This window comes from Cydia fagiglandana, chromosome 24, assembly GCF_963556715.1.
Source record: "Cydia fagiglandana chromosome 24, ilCydFagi1.1, whole genome shotgun sequence".
NCBI classification, from domain to species: domain Eukaryota; kingdom Metazoa; phylum Arthropoda; class Insecta; order Lepidoptera; family Tortricidae; genus Cydia; species Cydia fagiglandana.
The window spans coordinates 6,024,193-6,046,062 of NC_085955.1; the positions used below are offsets into that span (position 1 = coordinate 6,024,193).

Sequence of the window (21,870 nt, forward strand, 5' to 3'; positions counted from 1 at the left end):
AGATACTTAGCTAGGTACAGTCACGCTCCGCCATTGTTGAGCCATTTAGGGTCCTAGGTAAATTGGTTGTTTAAGTAATATCTACATACTTACCCTATGAAATGTCCAATTTAGCTATAACCCTCAATGGCTCAACATTGGCGAAGCGTGATGGTACAAGAATTTTGTGATTGAGGCACATGTCATGTCACCAGAAGATAGCCAATAGGTGTTAAACATCTACCTACCTTACTTACAACTTTACTTACTTAAAAAATACCTACAAAAAGTTTACAAGTAAACGTACCTACCAACTTTTTAATCTATTGCTAAAACATGCAATATTATCATAACAACCGTTTTATTTCATTTTTATTCGCCATAACATATTCGAGTATCAAAATAATCAAATTATATCAACAACGTCTTCGTTAATGACCACAAGTAAACAAGTTCATTTTCCTCAAAGCTGGCAGTCGAGCGCAGTCCGTCGACGCGCCACCCGCCATCTTGGAGGAAATTAAAATCTAGTCAACACATTTACTTTTAACTGATATGAGGTGAGTGAACTTTCATAAAATAACTTTAACTTGTCATAAACGTGTTTATTACAACTTTTAGGGATAGTAACTATGCGGTGTTGAATTGTTTTTTAATTTATATATTATCGCTAATTATTAGAACCTGTTGGTCGAGTTTGTGTCGAGTTCAAGAAAGTCCCATGTACAACTTTGCTGTACATTCATTGCTCTTATTATCATTTCAAGTTCGAGGAATGCTGTAGACTTTTCTACGCGAGAAAACTCATTTGCCTAGCTCTCAATTGCATACTTATATTATAAATATTTATTCAGAAAACTTTATAGGTATTGCTTATAATTACAGTTATAAATTGGTAAATAAACTATCGTTACCAAACATCTACTTATATGTGAAAAAAAGTGGCACAATAATATAGAATTAAAGATAGAATTTTTAATAATTTGACATTTATAATACAGTCAGACTTTTTTTTATCAGCCATTTTATTGCGTAGTGAATTTAAAGATCATACTGAACAACTTTTACTATGGGACCAATGCCGAAATCGCTAAAAAAATTTGACCGTCCCATAGACACCATCGGCAACACACCAGCTGGAATGTACGAAACAACATTTTTTTGCAGACAGTCATTTAATTGACAAATAGAAGTGCTTGAGTCGAAAAAATATTTTCACATCACCTATTCGAAAAATGGCTTTTTGTATGATCCCAATTACTGGATCAAAGTGGCATTTTTTTCCCTCCTAGGAAGGATCAAAGTGGCACTTTTCTTTTCTAGGCAAGATTGTATAATTTTTATAAATAATATTTCTAAGCATAATAATTACCACTTGAATCCCTCACTACGCTCAGGGTTCCCTTTTAGAATGCTTTGCTTCGTTCAAGATTCAATGTACGCCCTCGCCGTTAATATGTAATTTTGCTCCTTTGTGACACTATCTACTACATATTTCCTTTAGCTTTGATGTTTCGTGGAGTTAAGTTAAGGTTAAGTATAAAATAAGTCATTTTTGTGACATTGGGTTTTCCTAATAAAATATCGATGCGCGAGAAGTATTATTAAATCCATTAATCGTCTCACATGACCTTAATTCATTGATAACCTTTACTTGATTATTGTAGGTATCTACCTACCTCACGAGAAGCCTAATTTTATAGAAATAAAGTAAGCGTAAAATTAAATAAATAATGTATGTATGTAGGTATAAACTCTTTATTGTACAAAACACAAATTTATGGCACAGGATAGGCAGTACAAAGGCGAACTTATCCCTATACTTATCGAATAATAACCTATGAGATTGCATTTTACCTGCTAAAGTGGCAAAGTAATTTCATGCAAATTGTGATACGATGTGTTGTTTAGTTTAGAATAATTTACGAGTGTATTATCAATATATATAGTGGGAGTTTTGCGAGTGCCTGCAGTCCTGCACTAAATAAGGCCCATTGTTTATTTTTTTAAATATTTTTAAAGTATGTTTAATATGAACTTACTGGTTTGTCCATAGTAAGTACAGTCAGTGCTCTATCATCAGATGATAGAGTCGAAAAGTGGTAGAACACTTTCTTGGCTGACCGTACCAAATGTAACTGCGGAGACAAAATTTGAACTCATTCACCTTAAAAAAAGTATGAAATATTAGAAGTTAGCAAGCCTAAGAAATCGGGCCTTAATAAGGTACGATAGTCGGGTATTAGTTAATTTTACGATAATTTAAAAAATAGCATATAAAACCGGTCAAACAAGTTTGTCAGTAGAAAAAGGCGCGAAACTAAAATTATCTATGGCCAGGCGTGTCTCACTCCGCGATTTCGTCGCTTTGCTACAGGTAGCTTAAAGTGCATCCGTTTGGCCCCAATTTTGGGGTTTGCCATAAGCCGCGCGTGGCGCTGTCGCCACCTAGCGGCCATATCTGTGCTGATCGTAACAGACGCGTTTTGTTAGAGAGTGAGTCTTCTGTACTTAGTACTATTATTCATTCTGTGCTTGGCATATATGCTTACCCTTCACGACTACATTTTTTAAATTTGCCGCTTTTTTCTACAGACGGAAGTGGCTTAACAGACTTTAAATACCTGCTTCCAACTTACAGGTACTCATTTATCTTGGTGTTGTTGTGCCTGTCTTGGGCGAGGGGTCAGAACATCACCGATGAAGAGAGGAAGCGTTTTGAGGTCCTCTTCGGGACCGATGCCACCGATGATCGTGATGCCGACGTTGACCTTTCGCCTGGTAAAGGTAATGAATTATAAATGAATGAATGATATCGTTTATTCACAGTAAGCTTCAACACAGAAGGATTTACAGTGAACGAATTTAATTTCCGACCCATTTCGTACCTTGTTATAGTGACAATCGAAATGCAATCCTTTTTGCTTACCTTAACGTGTTTTAAAGGGCCGATATAATTCCGGAAATAAGTACTCATAAAAATAAGCACGATCCTCGTTAAAATTTAACAGTGTTGCCAGGCTTTTGGGTCATAACTTATACATAAAACACCGGCCAAGTGCAGCCAAATCATAAAAGTAATGCACATTGTCCCACATGTCACAGACGAGGGCCAAAATTACAAAAAATGTGACTTTAGAGGCCATCTGGCAACACTGCAATTAAATATATCTCTTCAGTGCCTTCCACACCGTCCAGGGGACCAGAAATCAGTCCAGCAGAGAGGGAGCGCCTGGAAGCCTTATATGGCAAGCCGGACACTACCAATGGTGAGAATCATGGCAGCTTCATGTGTACACTTGTACAGTCACCATGAATAAGAATGCACAATGAAACAACGCGAAAATATATACATATATCTCATGGCATGCGACATGCAAGTATTACATATGGTTGTATTTAAGATACCTACCTAAATATTTTTGTCGCATTTTCCTTAATATCGCAATCTAAAGCGACGCACCCCTAAATTCGATAACCAACTCTGACGCTAATGCTTAGGTACCTATCTGTGGGCCTACCGCGAAAACCGAAATTCGCAAATTGCGGGGATCTTTCTATTAGAGTGACGGAGAAAAATGCCCGCAATTGACGAACTAGGATTTTGCCGGTTATAGCCCTGTAACACTGTGTTATTGGTGTAAGATATTTGGGGCATTATCTATGAAGGAACCTTATTGTTGATGGCGCTTACGCCGCACAGCGTAAGCGCCATCGATAATAAGGTCCCTTTTCATAGATAACGTCACTTTTGCTTCGTTGTGCAAGTTGTGTAAGTTTAGGTGACTTTCCAATCAGATCAGACATCAAAGCATGAGATCTAAGTCCTAACTAGTGTTAAGGATGACTCCGCTAGACCGGGCCAGGGCCGGGCAGGAGCTTCCGGCGCTTCGTTTTCTATGGAAAGTACCACGTGATCATCGATCAGCCATCACAGAAAAGGACATATCGGGCGCCTAGGCCTGAGCACGGCCACGGCCCCGTCTAGCGTGTGTCATCCTTTATTGGGTCAAACAGAAAACTGTGTTACGGTCTTTCCTGTAGACATAAAGGTTAATTTTCTTATTTAACCCTTATCCACGTGAAAAGGTCCTCCTTTTATTTAGAGAACTACCTATGATAAAATCATTACTCACATGCCCACAAGCTGTTAACTATTGCCCACATGAGAGAAAAATGTACAGTTCGCGCGAACTCACTAGAAAGTTGGATGGATGTACCGTTCGGCCCCAATTTTGGGGAAAGCCATAAGCCGCGAGTGGCGCTGTCGCCACCTAGCGGCCATATCTATGCTGATCGTAACAGACGCGTTTTGTTAGAAAGTGAGTCTTCTGTATCTAGTACTATTATTTATTCTGTGCCTACCGTCATCTGGTATAGATACTTATTCGTAAAACAAAAAGAAGATTATCAGACTTATCAATGATGATTCCGTTAGGTCTTAATTTCAGACCGAGTGAAATGCGTCTACAGCAATGCTGGCCGAGTAGCCAAGATGCCAATCGCTTACGCTCCGTAGCGATCGAAACGCAACTGTCACTGTCGCACTAACGTGGAAGAGTGATAGAGAGACATAAAGCTTTTCGTTGTCGAAGCGATAGCGATTCTAACCTTGGCTAGGCCGGCTGGTCACTCACAATCGCCGAATAGGGAATAGCGCCTTTTTCGGGCCACGCGCCGTTCGCAAAACGCGCCTGTGTGACGGAGCCGTATTAAAACTAAATAGATGATGTTGCAGGGCCAGCTGCCCTAATTATTCCAATATAATTCGCTTCCAGACAACAGCACGGATTGCGAGACGAAGGATGGCAAGGCGGGCGTCTGCGTACTGCACTACCAATGCAATCCGGAGACCGGCACCGTCAACACCGATGGAAACTCTATCATTGACATAAGGTAAGACAGACGGCCTAGCCAAGGTGGCAATCGCTATCGCTTCGACAACGAAACTCTTCTCTTCCTTATAAGTGCGACAGAGACAGCTGCGTTTCGATCGCTACGGAGCGTTAGCGATTGGCAGGTTGGCTACGCGGCCAGGAGCTGTTTGTTCTTCAGACTTCTTCTTTCCCCTGCCCTTATCCCACGTTATGGCTCCTCTACACGCTGGGCCAACGCCGGCCACTCCAAGAGACGCAGGCATGCGGTAGAATGAGATAGCAATATCACTTGCTCCCTCTAACGCATAAATGCGTCCCTTGGAGTGGCCGGCGTTGGCCCATCGTGCCAACAGCCTTTCGTCTCCTCAGCACTCACTCCTTTCTTTGTTGATCTTCATGCTTGTCCACAAAATACTCAAAGGGTTCTCCCCACTCCCTTATTTAATGCCAGTATTGCCAATTTCAATTCTTAATACCACAACAAAATATAAATTCATGTTTCATGCTAAATTAATGTTAGAAGTTCTCGACATTTTTGGCCTTTTCTGGGTGATCATTTAATATAAATGTTCTCTTTTACTCTAATTCCTTCCTTCATTTGGGTCTTAGATAAGAACCCGGGTTCAGCTTAGCTGCCAAATCTGTCGGTTTATCCAAGTTATTGATTCTGTAATAAATAATGTAAGTAATCAACAGATTTACTAGAAAATGGACTTTGTCTAGAAATGAACATATTTCGAGTTTCTAGTGATACCATGGTTTACCTCATATCTCATATCCTCATAAATGTCACTGTTAATGTTAATAATAGTAAACGATTGATATACATAAGCTAAGTACGCTAAGTAACAATAGTCTTTACAGAAAGTGGACCTTCTATCCGAATATATGAAGTGGGTTGACCATTTTAAACTTTTACTACTAACTGTTCAAGTTTTTCAACCTATTCTTTTCAGACAACGGGAGTGCCCCCACTACCTGGAGGTGTGCTGTCTCCTGAACCAGAAGCAGGACAAGCCCCCTCCCCCAGTGGTGGAGCAGATGGAGTGTGGCTGGAGCAACCCTGGGGCGCAGGCCTTCCGCATCGTCAACGACGGGACCTCGGCCGAGTTCGGAGAGTACCCGTGGATGGTCGCCATACTCAAGTACGTAACTGTCTGTCTATAGTAGGATGAGACAATTGAGACATAAGTAACACAACCCTAGAGAAGCACCCCACTGCCTGGAGGTGTGCTGTCTCCTGAACCAGAAGCAGGACAAGCCCCCTCCCCCAGTGGTGGAGCAGACGGAGTGTGGCTGGAGCAACCCTGGGGCGCAGGCCTTCCGCATCGTCAACGACGGGACCTCGGCCGAGTTCGGGGAGTACCCGTGGATGGTCGCCATACTCAAGTACGTAACTGTCTATCTATAGTAGAATGAGACTTCAGCAACACAGCCCTATACATATAGAAGCAGGAGCGGGGACCTGTGGATGGGCGCCATTCTCAAGTACGTACACTTAGAGAGACATTTAAAGACTGACGCAGACTGGACGAAAACCACGTATAAAACTAATAGTGCGTATGCCAATTCTTGGGATTAGTTGCCAAGCGGACCCATAGGCTCCCATGAGCCGTGGCAAAAAGCCGGAATAGCGCAAAGAAGATGATGATGAATTGCGATTAAGAATACCTACTTATTGGTGATTAATAAAATACTTATACGATTAAAGGATGACCCTAGACCAGGCCATGCCCGGGCCGAGGCGTCCGACATATCATTTCCTACGATGGCTGATCGGTACGTGTGATCACGCGGTGCTTTCCATAGAAATCGAAGCGCCGGAAGCTCCAGCCCGGTCCCGGCCCGCCGGTCTAGCGTGAGACATCCTTAATACAATACACTACAACAATATTATAAGCGACCGAGGTAAAATGCGACTAAAAATATTAGCGGCTAACTAAATTAGCTATCGATAATCCATCAAAATATGCTAATTATGCTATTGTACAACGCGATTCTGTTTTCAGGCGATCTGACAGCAACACGGCGTGGTCCCAGAGCGACTACATGGGGGGCGGCTCCATCATCCACCCGCAGGTGGTGCTCACAGGGGCTCACAAAGTTGACGGGAAGGAGGCCAATGAGGTATGTGTTTCATTTCAATCCATTTCCACCCTACAATAATTTATTCAGCAAAATTTACAACGCAGGTGTCGTCCAAAGTGCACAAAGATCATTCCGTAACAAATTTCTTCCGATCTTACAGGCAGTGCAGTGGTGAATCTGCAGTCTTTGCCGCCCTAGGCCCCAGGCCCTGTAGCCACCCCTTTCTCATAGCACCCTATTGACTACATTTTGAGTTATTTCTTGTTATTATCAGCGAATTTTTTGTTACAATTTGCCGCTCCCAAAAAACTTGCCGCCGGGCCTACTTTGGTCTTAAGGCAAATCCGCCACTGATCACAGGCAGGCATTGTCAAAAATATTAAAAGGAATACTCGGCCACATAGGCCACATATTTTGTCAAACTAAAGGTGACGTTCAGATCACAACTGCAGCTGTGTCTGTCGGGGTGACGTTGTTGTCGCCGCTGTATCGGTCAATCTCCTTGATAAAAGAGAAGAGTTTTGCGGAAAATGTCCCCTGTTTCACCAACGTGACAGGTGCGACGAATTGTAAAATCACTGTTGCTGACGTCACAGGCATCCATGAACTACGGTTACCGCTTACCATCGGGCGGGCTGTATTCCTGTTTGCCACCATCATTGTATTATTAAAAAAACTTTATGATATCGAAAAAAAAAACAGAGATTTCTCTTGCTAAGTTTATGACAATACAATGATGGTGGCAAACAAGAATACAGCCCGCCCGATGGTAAGTGGTAATCGTAGCCCATGGATGCCTGTGAGTCAGCAATAGTGATTTTACAATTCGTCGCACCTGTCACCGATGTGAAATTGGGGCGGCCGCGAAGCCAAGATGTCAATCGCTTACGCTCCGTAGCGATCGAAACCCAACTGTCACTGTCGCGCTAATATGGAAGAGTGATAGAGAGACATATATAATGCTTTTCGTTGTCGAAGCGATAGCGATTGAGTAACCTTGGCTAGGCCGGCAGGCGTGGCTCACTCCGCGATTACGTCGCTTTGCTACAGGTAGCTAAAAGTACATCCGTTCCACACCAATTTTGGTGGCTAGCCATAAGCCGCGCGTGGCGCTGTCACCACCTAGCGGCCATATCTGTCCTGATCGTAACAGACGCGTTTTGTCAGAGAGCGAGTCTTCTGCACCTAGTACTATTATTTATTCTGTGTTATGACTAACGAGTGAACATTCGTGTTTTAGATAAAATGCCGCGCCGGGGAATGGGACACGCAGACGAACAAAGAGATCTACCCGCACCAGGAGCGCAACGTCAAGAAGATCGTGAAACATGCCGAATACTACCGACGTAAGTGCGTGCAACGCTATAGTATAGGTTTTTTTAGGGTTCCGTACCCAAAGGGTAAAACGGGACCCTATTACTAAGACTTCGCTGTCCGTCCGTCCGTCCGTCCGTCTGTCACCAGGCTGTATCTCACGAACCGTGATAGCTAGACAGTTGAAATTTTCACAGCTGATGTATTTCTGTTGCCGCTATAACAACAAATAGTAAAAACAGAATAAAATAAAGATTTAAATGGGGCTCCCATACAACAAACGTGATTTTTGGCCAAAGTTAAGCAACGTCGGGAGTGGTCAGTACTTGGATGGGTGACCGTTTTTTTTTTTGCTTTTTTTGTATTTTTTTTTGCATTATGGTACGGAACCCTTCGTGCGCGAGTCCCACTCGCACTTGCCCGGTTTTTAGCATTAGAAAGAACTTGAAAGAAGGTAAGCGATCTTAACATGTCTTTTAATTGAAAAACGCTTTTTAAAAATCCAAAACTATTACTTATGAAAGCAAAATGAATATAAATGATCGTATTAGATTCATAATTGTTACATATTTGCGCTAACTTATTTTTAAAATGTGTTTTTCAATAAGAGATGCACCGGATATCCGGTTACTATCCGGTATCCGGCAATTATTTTACTATCCGGCCGGATAATAGTAACATTGCTTGATTTCGGAGTAAACAAATTGGATTTAAGAAATAGGCACGGTCATAATCCTACTTGTTTACTATTTGAAAACAATTTAATAATTCCATTGACTTGCACGCGCACTCATTTCGAACCTAGAAATGAGTCCGCGCGAACGTTCACTAGGAAACAGGTCAAACCTGCAGAATGCGCACCTGAAAAACCGAAATATAGGTATAAGTAGAACAGTTCCGTTGGCCGAATATACGGCGGCCGGATACCGGATATTCGGCTGATGGTTAGGCCGAATATCCGGTATCCGGCCAAACAACTATCCGTTGCATCTCTAATTAAAAGACACATCAAGATTGTTTACCTTATTTCTAATGCTAAAAAAAACGAACTATAATGATAATGACCTTCCTCCTTCTTATCTTCGTACCGTGCTTTTATGGCTGAAGAAGTCCGAGGCCCCTTTTGGCAGCTGATCCCAAGAATAAGAATGAAAAGATAAGAAGTGTAATAAATCTTATATTTCTACCTTCCCTTTCTGTCTGAACCGTTATACTAATTTGAACTATTTTTCCTCAGCGTCAGTATACAACAGCGTCGCCCTCCTGATCCTGGAGTCGCCGTACGCGCTGGGCAACGCGCCGCACATCGGCGTGGCCTGCCTCGCCCCGCACGCTCCCCCCGCCGGCGCGCGCTGCCAGAGCATGGGCTGGGGCAAGGAGTTTAACGACAAGGAAAAATATGCTGTGGTGCTCAAGAAGGTAAGGGACAGATAATGGAAGACAAAATGAAGATTCGGTATGAAAATGTTCACAAAATTACGACCTGTCGCCCTAACCACACTTGACGGACTGGTGAACCTTACTATTACACGCCTATTAGACGCCTAAGGCCCACTTGCTCCATCGTACTAACCCGGGGTTAAGCGGTTTAACCGTCAACCCAGTGTCAATTTGTACTGGTAACCATGGTAACTCCAGGTTTAATTTTACCCATATTTCAGGTGGAACTCCCCTGGGTCCCTCGCGACAAATGCCAGAAGGAGCTGAGAAAGACTCGCCTCGGCTCGCACTTCGTGCTGCACCCCTCGCTGACGTGCGCGGGGGGCGAGGCCGGCAAGGACACCTGCGGGGGCGACGGGGGGTCCTCCCTCGTGTGTCCTATAGGGGTAATTTGAGACACTCGCTTAGCTCGGGCTGCGTGCTGCACTCGTGTGTCCTACTTATAGGGCATTTTTATTTTTTTTAATTGGCGCATTTGTTTTTTTTCTCTGGCGATCACTACAGACCTGGGATTGAGCTTCGAGTTGACCTGATAATGGACGCTAGAGGTGGCCATAGAAACTCTGTAATAAAACAACGGACCCTAATTGTGCTTGGCTTGTTAGAATTTTTTTGATGAGTATTAGTTGCCTTATGAAAGAAAAGCAGGTACAGTCAGCGATAAAAGCTTGAATCAAAAATGAAATTCTTGACAACAATTTGTAGTAGAACCATGTTTTCGCACTGTGCATCTCTTGAGCGTGATTGTTTTCTGGCAGGTGCTGAGAATTTCATGTCGATTTTCTAAGGTTCTGCAAGAAGATGAATGAACTATGTACCGTAAAATAATAAAGAGTTGGGTGAAATTTGACTTTCAAACCTCGATAAAATTTTATTTATAAATGTGAAAACTGAATGGTGTATATAATATTTAAGTGGTTCGGACGTTTGTATTTTATTTTGGGTAGTTCCATTTCATAACTTTGACGATAAAGAGGAAAACCCACCTCACCCAGTAGTGCCTCGTATTTGGGGTGAGAGGGTTTTTCATACAAAGGTGATTTTGGAAGATTTTGGATCGATTATTTTTTTATTATGCGTATTACTATAGCCCCATTTTAAATTGGAATACATTATTTTTGTAGCAGTAGCCTTAAAATCCCTTCTCACCCCCCTCTCAAACCTTCTCACCCCATTCATAACCCAACTCTCCCCGCGAAACCTACTCACCCCGTTTTACGGTATCTTCTGTTTCAGAACGTGGATCCTAAGCAGGACTCCCTCCGTTTCGCGATCTACGGCATGGTGGCGTGGGGCATCGGCTGTGGCGACGCCGTGCCTGGAGTCTACGTCAATGTGCCCCAGTTCTACGACTGGATTGGGGAGAAAATGGCCGCCGAGGGCTTATCTACCGACTCTTACACATTCAAGTTATAGACTACATCGGCTGTAGAGACTTGCCCGGCGTAAGGTGGTGGTAGTGGTGCTCGACGCGGTCCCAGTACGTGTCATCTTGAAACTTAAGTCATTGTCAATAGAGGTGACAGCAGGGCATCTATTGGGCATTAGCATGTCGAGCACTAGTACCACCACCTTATACAGTCAGCAAAACTATTAGCGTTTAGGGCCCCCCCACATCTAGCGTCTTTCGAGCGTCGGCGTCTGGTCAGCGCTATGGAAAATGACGTCGCTGCGCAGTTGCGTCGACGTTGCGTCGAGCAGCGGCCATAGAATTGTAGACGCCGACGCTCGAAAGACGCCAGATGTGGGGGGGCCCTTAGCATCGCAATCTTTAGTTTTGATGACTGTATTGACTGTACAGTCACCTGTAATAGTATGTAACTCTTCGAAGGCCGCAAAAATATCTGACACGACCTTATTTGCAGAGCATTAAGAGTGTGACACATATTTTTGCGGCTTTCGAAGATTGTACGTCAATGTCCCCCAGTTTTACGACTGGATTGGGGAAAAATGGCCGCCGAGGGCTTATCTACCGAATCTTACACCTTCAAGCTAATCGACCACATCTGCGGAGACATGCCGGGCGGGTTCAACGTGCAGTATATTATGGACGTTGAAAGCTCTCTACCAGAGGGCCGATTTTTGAATTTCGATCGCTCGATTTCGTCACTCGAAAATCGGTGGAAAACAGCGAAATGCTATTTTTTGAAATACGAGTGACCGAAATTTGGAGTCTATTGGTGTTGTCTCGATTTCAATTCTATTAGTAGAATTTAAATGCCTAGCACCTAAGTGGAGATATTATTTAACGAAATACCTACACGACATCGAGTGGTCGTAATTAAAAAATCGGCCCCCAGCTCGTATACCTTCAAGTTATATATGTCGGCGGCCGATCGCAAGATCAGACATATCGTGAAATTCCTAGGCATATCGTGAGACGTGAAAATCTTTGACCCGTTCTCTGAGTCGACGGGGCTATTTCTGGGCAGTTTGCCCTTCGGGCATATGAAGCAACCTAACGAACCTATCCTACCTATATATTGGTTTAATGTGACTATCGTCAAAACATTACGCAGGAACATTACGATCTGCCTAATCTTACGATCGGCCGCCGACATATACATCGGCTGCGGGGATGTGCTCGGGGTATACGTCAACGTGCAATGCCTGTCGGGGGCTTGTCCACCGGGTCTTAGACCTTCAAGTTTTGTTAGGTAGGCCTGTGCACACTGGATGCGTGCGCGCGTTGTATATACAGATTCTTATGGGAGACGGCACACCGTTTGCGTGACATGTGCGTGCGCGGCTCCAACATTTTAGGGCAAGCGCATGAGCACGTCTACGCACACGCAGCAGGTGTGGTCTGGGCTTTAGCCTTTTCGACGCCGTGTCAAACGCAAAAGCTATCACGCGGACGCCACGTCACAGAAGTGTCAAAACTGAAATGGAACTTTATGCATATGCACGAAGGTCTATGTTGCTCTGTGGTCTGTGACGGCTTAATCCGTCTTTGGCGTTGAACCTACGGTGCGGATATATCCGTCATTGGCGTCAAAAAGGTTAATCCGCTTGCGTATCAGTTGGCTTGGCAATCTGACCAGTCAAAGAGAGTTGAATCAGTTAAATTGCAATTTCCATACTAAATTTCATCTAAATCGGTTCAGCAACTTTTAAGCGTAAAGAGTTAACTGACAGGCAGACAGAGTTATTTATGAGACTCCTTCCAATTTTTAAACTTTTAAACCTTGACTGCTGCTGGATGACTTTCTTACAAAAATGGGGACCAATGTCTCTAAAGGTCGGTCATTGGGTGATTTACCCTATGTGAGGATTGTGTTTACACACAGTTAGGTGTGTATATGTATATAAGATTTAAATAAATCAATTAATGTTAATACTCTATCTCATAGGTTAAAAAATATTGGATTTAACCAGTGTGAATGGTTAAAATTTAATTTAATTGGCGAAGAAAACATTATTCTTACTAAAAAAAGATTACTATGTATTTTATGAAACAGAATATATATAAATAGTCACAAAAATGTTTGTTTAACTCTTTCTGTCAATAGGGAATATTACGCAAAACTCTGCGTAGGGGGCGCCACTACCACTCTCTATCAGTATCAGTACATGAGGTCTACCGCGAAACAAGAAAATCGAAGTTTCGTTTTTTGCCCGGTTTTTAGGGTTCCGTACCCAAAGGGTAAAACGGGACCCTATTACTAAGACTTCGCTGTCCGTCCGTCCGTCTGTCCGTCTGTCTGTCACCAGGCTGTATCTCACGAACCGTGATAGCTAGACAGTTGAAATTTTCACAGATTAGGTATTTCTGTTGCCGCTATAACAACAAATACTAAAAACAGAATAAAATAAAGATTTAAGTGGGGCTCCCATACAGCAAACGTGATTTTTGACCAAAGTTAAGCAACGTCGGGCGGGGTCAGTACTTGGATGGGTGACCGTTTTCTTTCTGCATTTTTTTTTGCTTTATGGTACGGAACCCTTCGTGCGCGAGTCCGACTCGCACTTGCCCGGTTTTTTTTTCGTTTACGTGCCTTAGGGAATATCCATCATTAATTAATTGCTTTGTTTTACGAACAGGGCGGATAGACAGGCCAACTTTATTGCCGTCATGTGACAGCATTAAGCTAATGTTATTTGGATATGATGGTAATAAAACTTGCCTAAGTTATAAGTCAGGCTTTCCCCATAAAGATAAATACTTAATACGGATCATAATAAAGACGACGACCTTTATATTGGGGTCAATAGACCGTCTGAAGCACAGAATAAGTATATAATAGTATTATCATAGAGATCGGCCGCGCACCGCCCCGCCCCGACTCGCATTACCTCGACCCGCGACTGGCCGCGACATGAATCTGGCGGACTTCAGGCGTCCTCTCAGTAAAGCGATTTACACACACATACACAATGACGCGTGTACAGACGTGTCGCGCACACATATAAACGCAAATGATTTTTGATGTATGGCGTGTCCGCCCTGTGGTCTAAAGTACGATTCCCACCGAACGGGCGGAGTCGGAGCGCATTTCACATTTGCACGGCCGCTGACCGGTCGGCTCCTCGCGGATGCGGACGGACTCCATCGCTTCTGCCATACATAGGTAATGTATAGGCACATGGCACATTGAAAATGCGCTCCGGCGCGGCCCAACTCGAGACGAAAATTTGGAAAAAAGGGTTAGGTACTTAAGAAGTAAAAAACACACAAATTGGTCTCACGATTTAATACTTCTCAAAAAAACAAAACAATTATACAGAAAAAGCTGAAATTATTTACAGAAATGAATCGAAACTTGATTGCAGTTACACTTACATCTACAGACCTTTAAAACACATTATTTTAAGTGTCACAACACTTCATTTTATAGGCCTTATAATTTCCTAAAGCTTGCTACTCGCTTCCCAAATGTTAAGACCATAGATAATACAGCGATTTTTTATAGTATACAAACGCACGATTCAACCGCGCGATTTATTCGCTAATAAATGGCTGTGTACGTCATCGTTAAGTCGTATAGAGTAAAGCAGTCTGTCTCTGTCTCAAACATCCCGTGCTCTTCTAAAGGCCCGTCTCCATATTGCGCGGCAAGCTAACAAATATTGGCTCGCGCGGCAGCCGCGCGCAATGGATACCGGGCCGCCGCGCGCGCCAACTCGATCATTGGCGCACTCGAACGCGCCGCGCGACGAACCATTCACTGTCGGTGTTTCGACGCGCGGCAAAGGAATGTTCGGACGCAATTGGGACGGGTGTGTATATATTTTGTCAGTTGGCTCGCGCGGCCGCATACATGGATAATGAAAAGTGTCGTACTTTAATTGAATTATACGGCACTACACAGTTTCTATGGAACAGTAAATGTAGTGATTATCATTTTTCTATTTGGCTATATGTACTTCGTTCCGAATAATTAATTTTTGTGATATAATGTGGTCGATCGTCGGATCGCCTGCCGCGCGCGGCCGCCGCGCATAAGTTCAAGATGGTGCCGAAATTGGCTCGCGCGCCAAAATACAGGTTTTCCGCGGTCGAACATTGCTCGCGCGGCCGCCGCGCAATATCGAGACGCGCCTTAACAATTGGGTCGCGAACAGCATAACAACACGATTAATAATTTCACATTTTTAATTATGGAATGACGTTGGCACTAAACTGGAGGGCACACAATTTTCAGACCATTTGTGTCGTTGTCACGCAAAAGGCTGTAGACGAGCCTTTCGCCTGACAATGACACATTTTTACTCGTTTTTACGCTACATTCCGAAGCTCAGAATTATTGTTATCGTTGTTGGAATCAGACTTGATATACTAAGGCCTTTCGTCTACACAGATTGTAACGATTCTGTTTTTTATAAGCACAAGAACGTTTACGTTTTCACTAACGTACGTTGGTAAAGCCATCAGATACGGAGCGGCCAAGGTGTTCAGAAATATTTGAACACAGCCTCTATTTAAAAGAAGTTAAAGTACATGTTAAGATGTTATTGAGCGGCTTGGCCGCTCATATATATATATGCTGGCGACTGTAATTCGTCCGTCAAAAAGAATTCTTGTGATTTAGTACATCGACACCTAACTTGAAATTAATATTGTTTTGTTTCAATTCATATTATCACACGTTCTACTGACTTTATTCGGTGTTCAGCTTAACATTAAAAACAGTCCTTTAACTTTGTATGTAGTGTTCTATTCGCACCTTCTAATATATCTAAGAAGCCATAACAATCTACTTTACATGTTTAAAAGCAAAAAAATCCCAAATAAATGGAATGAACCTTAATGTGATTCAATAGAGTCGAAAATCAAATAGGGTTTTTTTGCTTTTAAACATGCATTTTATAAACTACTTTAATTATGTAGATCGTAGGCACATGATCGGTTTTAATTCTATAAAGTTACTGGTTTACAAAATTATTTAAAATGGAACATGAATCAGTATACTTTCAACTTAATACACTCGTAATAGTCGGATAGGTAAATAATTGTATACTGTATACATGGGAAGTAAAAACAAGAAAAAACAGTTACTTCCCCGTAGGTTTTTCCGATTTTTATAATGATTAAATAAATATTAATCAAAGATGAAAATATTTCTTGTGTTTATTGTAGTAGGCAACCCTAACTTCTTATACTGGTTGACCTTGAGAGATCTTATGACCTGAGTGACGCATCTGTACATTCCTGTATTTACATAAACGGATTTCTACAAGATATAACAAGCTATACCGAACATAGGCATTTTATATATTTTAAATAATTTAAGCAATACTGAATATATTCATTCAATCGAATTTAAAAGCATTAGAAATATGTTAAACACTAGTATTGTGAATAGAGGCACCAATTTTCATATATATCCGTATATTACTAGGAACACAGGCTAATTTCAGCGAGTTATATGCATATTCGATCGTATTCCTTTTGTCATAAAGGCTAAAATCGCATGAATCCAGCCGTATTTTTTAACGATTCATAATAAATAGTTGGAAACTTTTTGAGCTCTATAGAGGTTCTATACTTAGTTTAGTACGCTTACGCTAGGGGTTTAAGACAATTACATTGATTTTATTCATTAGGCCGGTTGAAAATGTAACACTTATATTATAAAATTAAATATTTAAAAAAATGCTGTTTTAAAAAAAACTGACATACATTCAAACTTTAATAAACAAAAATTAATACTTAAACTATTACCCCCTTATTCATAATCGTCTACTAAAGTTGACAAGCCGATAATAATCGTTTGTCCCTTTCCATCATACCAATACGTCGGAAAGGGACAAACGATTATTATCGGCTTGTCAACTTTAGTAAACGTTTATGAATAAGGGGGTTAAGATATAATATAATAAACACTGTACAAATTACAAAAATGTTTAACAAGACATCCTAAAGGGACAAAAAGCAAAAAAAAACCTATATAAAGGACATTGGGCTTATGTATAATTGTCAAAAAAAGTAAAAAAAAAATTTTTTTTGATGTATAATTGTCTCAAACCCGCTCAGAAATTTACTCAGCCGCATTAATGGTGATGGTCTTACCCTTGGGGTCATCGAAGCGGTCCATGGTGCGGATATCCATCATCATCATAATGCCGAAGAACATGATGAAGAGGAGTATGAAGGTGACGAAGAGGGAGGCCCAGATGGGGGCCGTGAAGAAGCCGACGCAGTTGAGCGAGTCCCCGAACTCGAGGCCGCTCGAGTTGTTGATGAAGAATGGCTGGATCTGGAGAAAGATACAATATGAATTATAAAGAAAAAAATCCTTGGAAGAAATCCCTTAAAGGGATAAGTTCGCCTTTGTACTGCCTATCCTGTGCCATAAATTAGTGTTGTGTACAATAAAGAGTTTATACATACATACATTATCTCTAGCCGCCCAAAAATCAAAACTGGCCAGTACAAATGTAATTTTGAGTTGTCAGAGTCAACAATGCAATGGAACAGGAGATCTTTTTATAGGCCTCTGGGCGGCATAAGGATAAATGAGTAACTTAGGTCCAGTTACACCAACCACATTTGACAGACTGATCAACGTCAGCCGGCGCGCCGCGGCGCTTTACTATGAAACTTTCCATAGATAAAAATTTAGCGACCTCTTTGACGATACGAACAGTTTGGTGCAACCGACCCTTAATTGTTACATTTTATTATACATATAAAGTCCAAGGCCAGTCACGAGTGCGCCGCGACAATTTTTCGCGCGCAAAAGATACAACTTTCTTATTAAACCTTTTCCAGGCATAGTACGATTTATCGACCACATACGCGCCAACAGAATTTCAACTTTATCATTCCGATTTAAGGTTCAAACTAGATTGCACTTTCGGGATATGTGACTTGTATTCAAATGGATCATCAAAGCTGGATGAATTGAAATATATTTGTATTTTTTTGGGAAACCTTGTATACTGGTGCGGCCTGGGCTATTACCGCGAAAATCGAAGTTCGCAAATTGCGGGAATTTTTCTCTGTCACTACGCCTTCATTGGAGTAAAAGAGAAAGATCCCCGCAATTTGCGAATTTCAGTTTTCGCGGTAGCCGCTCTGGAAAAGGGTTAATAAAGTGTTAGAAAAAACGACACTCGTGCCACAGAATACTGAGTATGTGTGGTGACTTTGATTGTCTTATGTACTCCATCATCTATGTGTTGTGGTTGTTTATAAAATTTACAGGTTAGTATTTCAGTTGTTCTAATAGATTGAGTGTTATGAAGATATATGTAGTAGAATTACAATATCCAAGAAAATATGCTTGCATAAATACCTTCAGATCGGTGAAGGTCAGGGTGAAATGCTTGGAGTCATTGACATGCGAGAAGGACACATTCTGCGCGCAGCGGTAGCTGAAGCCCAGCGGCACCGTCAGGTCCTGGGCTGGTGTTAGATCCTTGGACTCGGTGCTGTTGGACCAGGACGCCTTTTCTGTGGGCATAAGTCACAAAACTGTATTTACTACAAAAGATTTCATTGTTGATATTTACATTATTTACTTATACTTTCATATTCTTACACAAATAAATATTATAGGACATCTGACACAAATTGAGTAAGCCCCTAAGTCCTAAGAGTTGTGGGTACTTAGACTAAAAAAACTTAGACAATGATATATGTAATATATAAATATTTGCAAATACTTAAATAGCAAACACCAATGACTCAGGAACAAATATCTGTGCCGAGTGCACAAAAAAATGCCCTCACTGGGATTCGAACCAAGAACCAATGCCTTCATAGACATTGAAAATGCTTTTACGCTATTTCTTATTTTATTTATTAAATAATATAGACCTGTGGTATTAGAAATGTAAGCTAGACAGTTCCATAAACCTGTTTAATTTATATTATAATATTCTCACCGATTGATTTGCTCTGATAAGTGGATGATAAATTGATAACCAATTGTGATAATTGTTAACTAGATTTCAAACCATAAACATAAGGAAAAAGACTAGTAGTAGTAGTTAACATTTCTCAGCACATTTGAAGCTTACTTTCTATTTTTAATTCATAGTTTGGTAATTATTTTATATCCGATCCCTTTGTTTGACATAATTATTAAGTCATTCATAATGTAATGATTGTCAGGTTATCATTAGTCATAATTCTGAAACCATCAACATTTCAGGATTTATTATAGGTTATCCTATAGGTTATGTTTGTTTTATGGCAATTCTGAAAAGTTACGCGTTTCTAAGAAAAACCAAATTATGGGTAATGAATATGAGGACAATTATGACTTAAAACATTACGGGAAATAATAGAGACCCATTTTAGACTAATACACAAAATCATTCCCGCATCAAAAACCCAGTTGTATGGTTATAGCAGATAAATATTCTGCAAATACTATTTGTTTAGACTTTAGCATGCTAATCTCAAATATAGTACTTACGCAAAACCCAATATCCTGGCTCCTGCGTGAAGTACAGAACAATGGTGTTCTCTCCAGACGTAAGGGTGGAGTTCTGCGTAGGCGACGTAGCATTAGCATCAATGACAGAAGACCCGGTGATGCCCGTCAACACAGTCTCATCATTATCATCAATCAGTCTGACGCTTTTGTACGCCAGGAGTAGCCCGTCGAGCGTCAAAGTGGAGCTGTCGCTCTGGGTCTCGTTCTGAGCCTGGCGACGGACGCGGGAGTGGCTGACCGTCCAAGATGGGAAGTGAGCAGTATATATAGCCACAACTGTCTCGTAACGCTCCTGGAGCTTGCTGAACATATCTTCCATGAAGTCATTGTGGCGGCGTAGCAGGTCAAAACGTGACTCCCCCTCTTTAGCGTCCTTAAGGTTGATAAATAAGAATTTGCCACTTTCTGGCTCAATTTCAGCAGACAACCCGTTCTCGGTAAGCTTCACGTGATTCACTTTCTCGGGATCGGCGAGCTTGTTCAGCGCGCCCAGCGCGTTCTCCACCGACGGCAAATAAGCCGAGTTACGGACGTTGGCCCTCAAAAACGGGAACGATGTTTTACCTTCGGCGTTCTTACGTGAAAAATCTTCAACAGACAACGTTTCTTCGATGAATATCACCGTGAAAGGGTCCCTGGAGAGCTCCTCGTTCAGAATACCACTGAATTCTTCGGGTTCCACGGTGTATAAGGGGCTGGCTTTTAGCGAAGTCTTGGCCAGATCGCCCCATAGGTACACTGGCACATTGGTCGCGTAACTTACCGCGCTAAGGGCTAACAACGTGAACACTAAGCTAAACGCCATTTTGAAGGCTTATTACTAAAGCTAGTGGACGTTTGCGGACTAAAAGTAAGTATTTAGCCCAGAATTGTCATAAAACGACAGAAAATGGGCGATGACGATAGACCATCGGTCATGTGAAAAGTGATCATATGATTAGTTTGACGCTTGTCTATGGTCATTAGTAAGGCAGGTGTCAAATTTATATTTTACCAACTTTTCACGTTCAATCACCATACAATCCATACATTCAATGCATATAAAATTAGTATGTATTTATAATATTTTATAAAATTAGACAATTTATTTATTTATGTACTCAATAGTACTAATATACTATTCATTCTTTATTTAGTACGCTAATATTTTACCCTACGGTCAGGGTAATATCAATCAAACCATAATGCATTATTTGTATTTTTAATTCAAAGCGACACGCTTTTATGCCTGGTTTACACGACGATTTGTACAAAATGACAAACTTTTTACGATGTGAGAACATGCTTGATAATAAACAGCTTTCTTTATTACAAATGTTGTATAATCTGTATACAGCTGTCAATGTCAAAGAAAACGTGGGTAGAGGTGGGTATTTTAAATTTTTCACTATTTTCTGAAACGAAAGGATAGTACGTATTTATTTAAAATCCCTACATATAATACGATAGCTGTGCTCATATTATATGTGGAAACTACGTTATTTGGTGTTTTAATGCCAATACAAATGTCGCTGGAAGGCGAGAATTTTGAAATTAAGGTGGAACCTGGCTGGGGGTGTTGGGCGGAGCTCGAGGCTGCCCGGGCCACGTACAAGGACCGTGAAACAGAGAAACTGGACCCACAGACCGGCCATTTGTATGAGATAAAGCTTGAGCCTGATTGGACGATTGAGAACAGCAGGATTAATGAGAGTGTTTCGGCGGCCGGCCTGTATGTAGACCATATTGTTAAGGAGGAGATTGTACTGGGCCCTGAGGTGATAGAGCAGCCTAAAGTAGCCTTACCTTATCCAGGTTGGTTGTTTGTTCTACTTCTTCAACTGGCAGTAGGTAAATAAATAAAAACGGGTTTCAATATTATTGTTGTAACCACGTTGTAACAGTTAAGTACCAACAAAATTTAAGTTTTTTTTATATAATTCTAACAAGGGCTGATTTAGACGGCGGGTGAACTCGCATGCGATTTTAGTTACTTTGCTGATGCTGACACTGACAGTTGGTCACGTCCTATTCAACCGACCGATCAAAAACCGCAATGTAATGAAACTCGCATGCGAGTTCTCGCATCGTCTAAATGAGACTTTCGTGAACTCGAATTCGTGAATCACACCGCTAAACCAGTACCCTTTTGTAGTGCCCGTAAGCCCCCATTCGCACGACAGCTTTTTCAACGCGCGTTAAAAAAGCGTTTGAATGGCACATATGATAACCCACTAACCATGTATGTATTCACACGACAGCGGTGACGCTTTTTATCAAGCGTTGTTGGATTTTCGACTTTA

General features: G+C 41.6%; 2 protein-coding genes across 2 annotated transcripts; one reads left to right on the forward strand and one right to left on the reverse strand.

Moving 5' to 3' along the window:
- The first annotated feature begins 446 nt into the window (after positions 1 to 446).
- On the forward strand, positions 447 to 11,282 carry LOC134676611 (phenoloxidase-activating factor 2-like). The gene is made up of 11 exons (XM_063535006.1): positions 447 to 539; positions 2,621 to 2,766; positions 3,159 to 3,248; positions 4,758 to 4,875; positions 5,813 to 6,001; positions 6,063 to 6,245; positions 6,866 to 6,983; positions 8,185 to 8,290; positions 9,496 to 9,677; positions 9,920 to 10,084; positions 10,935 to 11,282. The coding sequence occupies exons 1-11, from the start codon at positions 535 to 537 to the stop codon at positions 11,112 to 11,114; spliced, it is 1,482 nt and encodes a 493-aa protein (XP_063391076.1). The 5' UTR covers positions 447 to 534; the 3' UTR covers positions 11,115 to 11,282.
- A 4,502-nt stretch (positions 11,283 to 15,784) lies between these two features.
- Positions 15,785 to 20,523, reverse strand: LOC134676467 (V-type proton ATPase subunit S1). The gene is made up of 3 exons (XM_063534856.1): positions 19,568 to 20,523; positions 18,440 to 18,597; positions 15,785 to 17,398 (listed from the first exon to the last, which is right to left on the reverse strand). Exons 1-3 carry the CDS (start codon positions 20,391 to 20,393, stop codon positions 17,180 to 17,182), a joined length of 1,203 nt encoding a protein of 400 aa, XP_063390926.1. The 5' UTR covers positions 20,394 to 20,523; the 3' UTR covers positions 15,785 to 17,179.
- Positions 20,524 to 21,870: the final 1,347 nt, after the last annotated feature.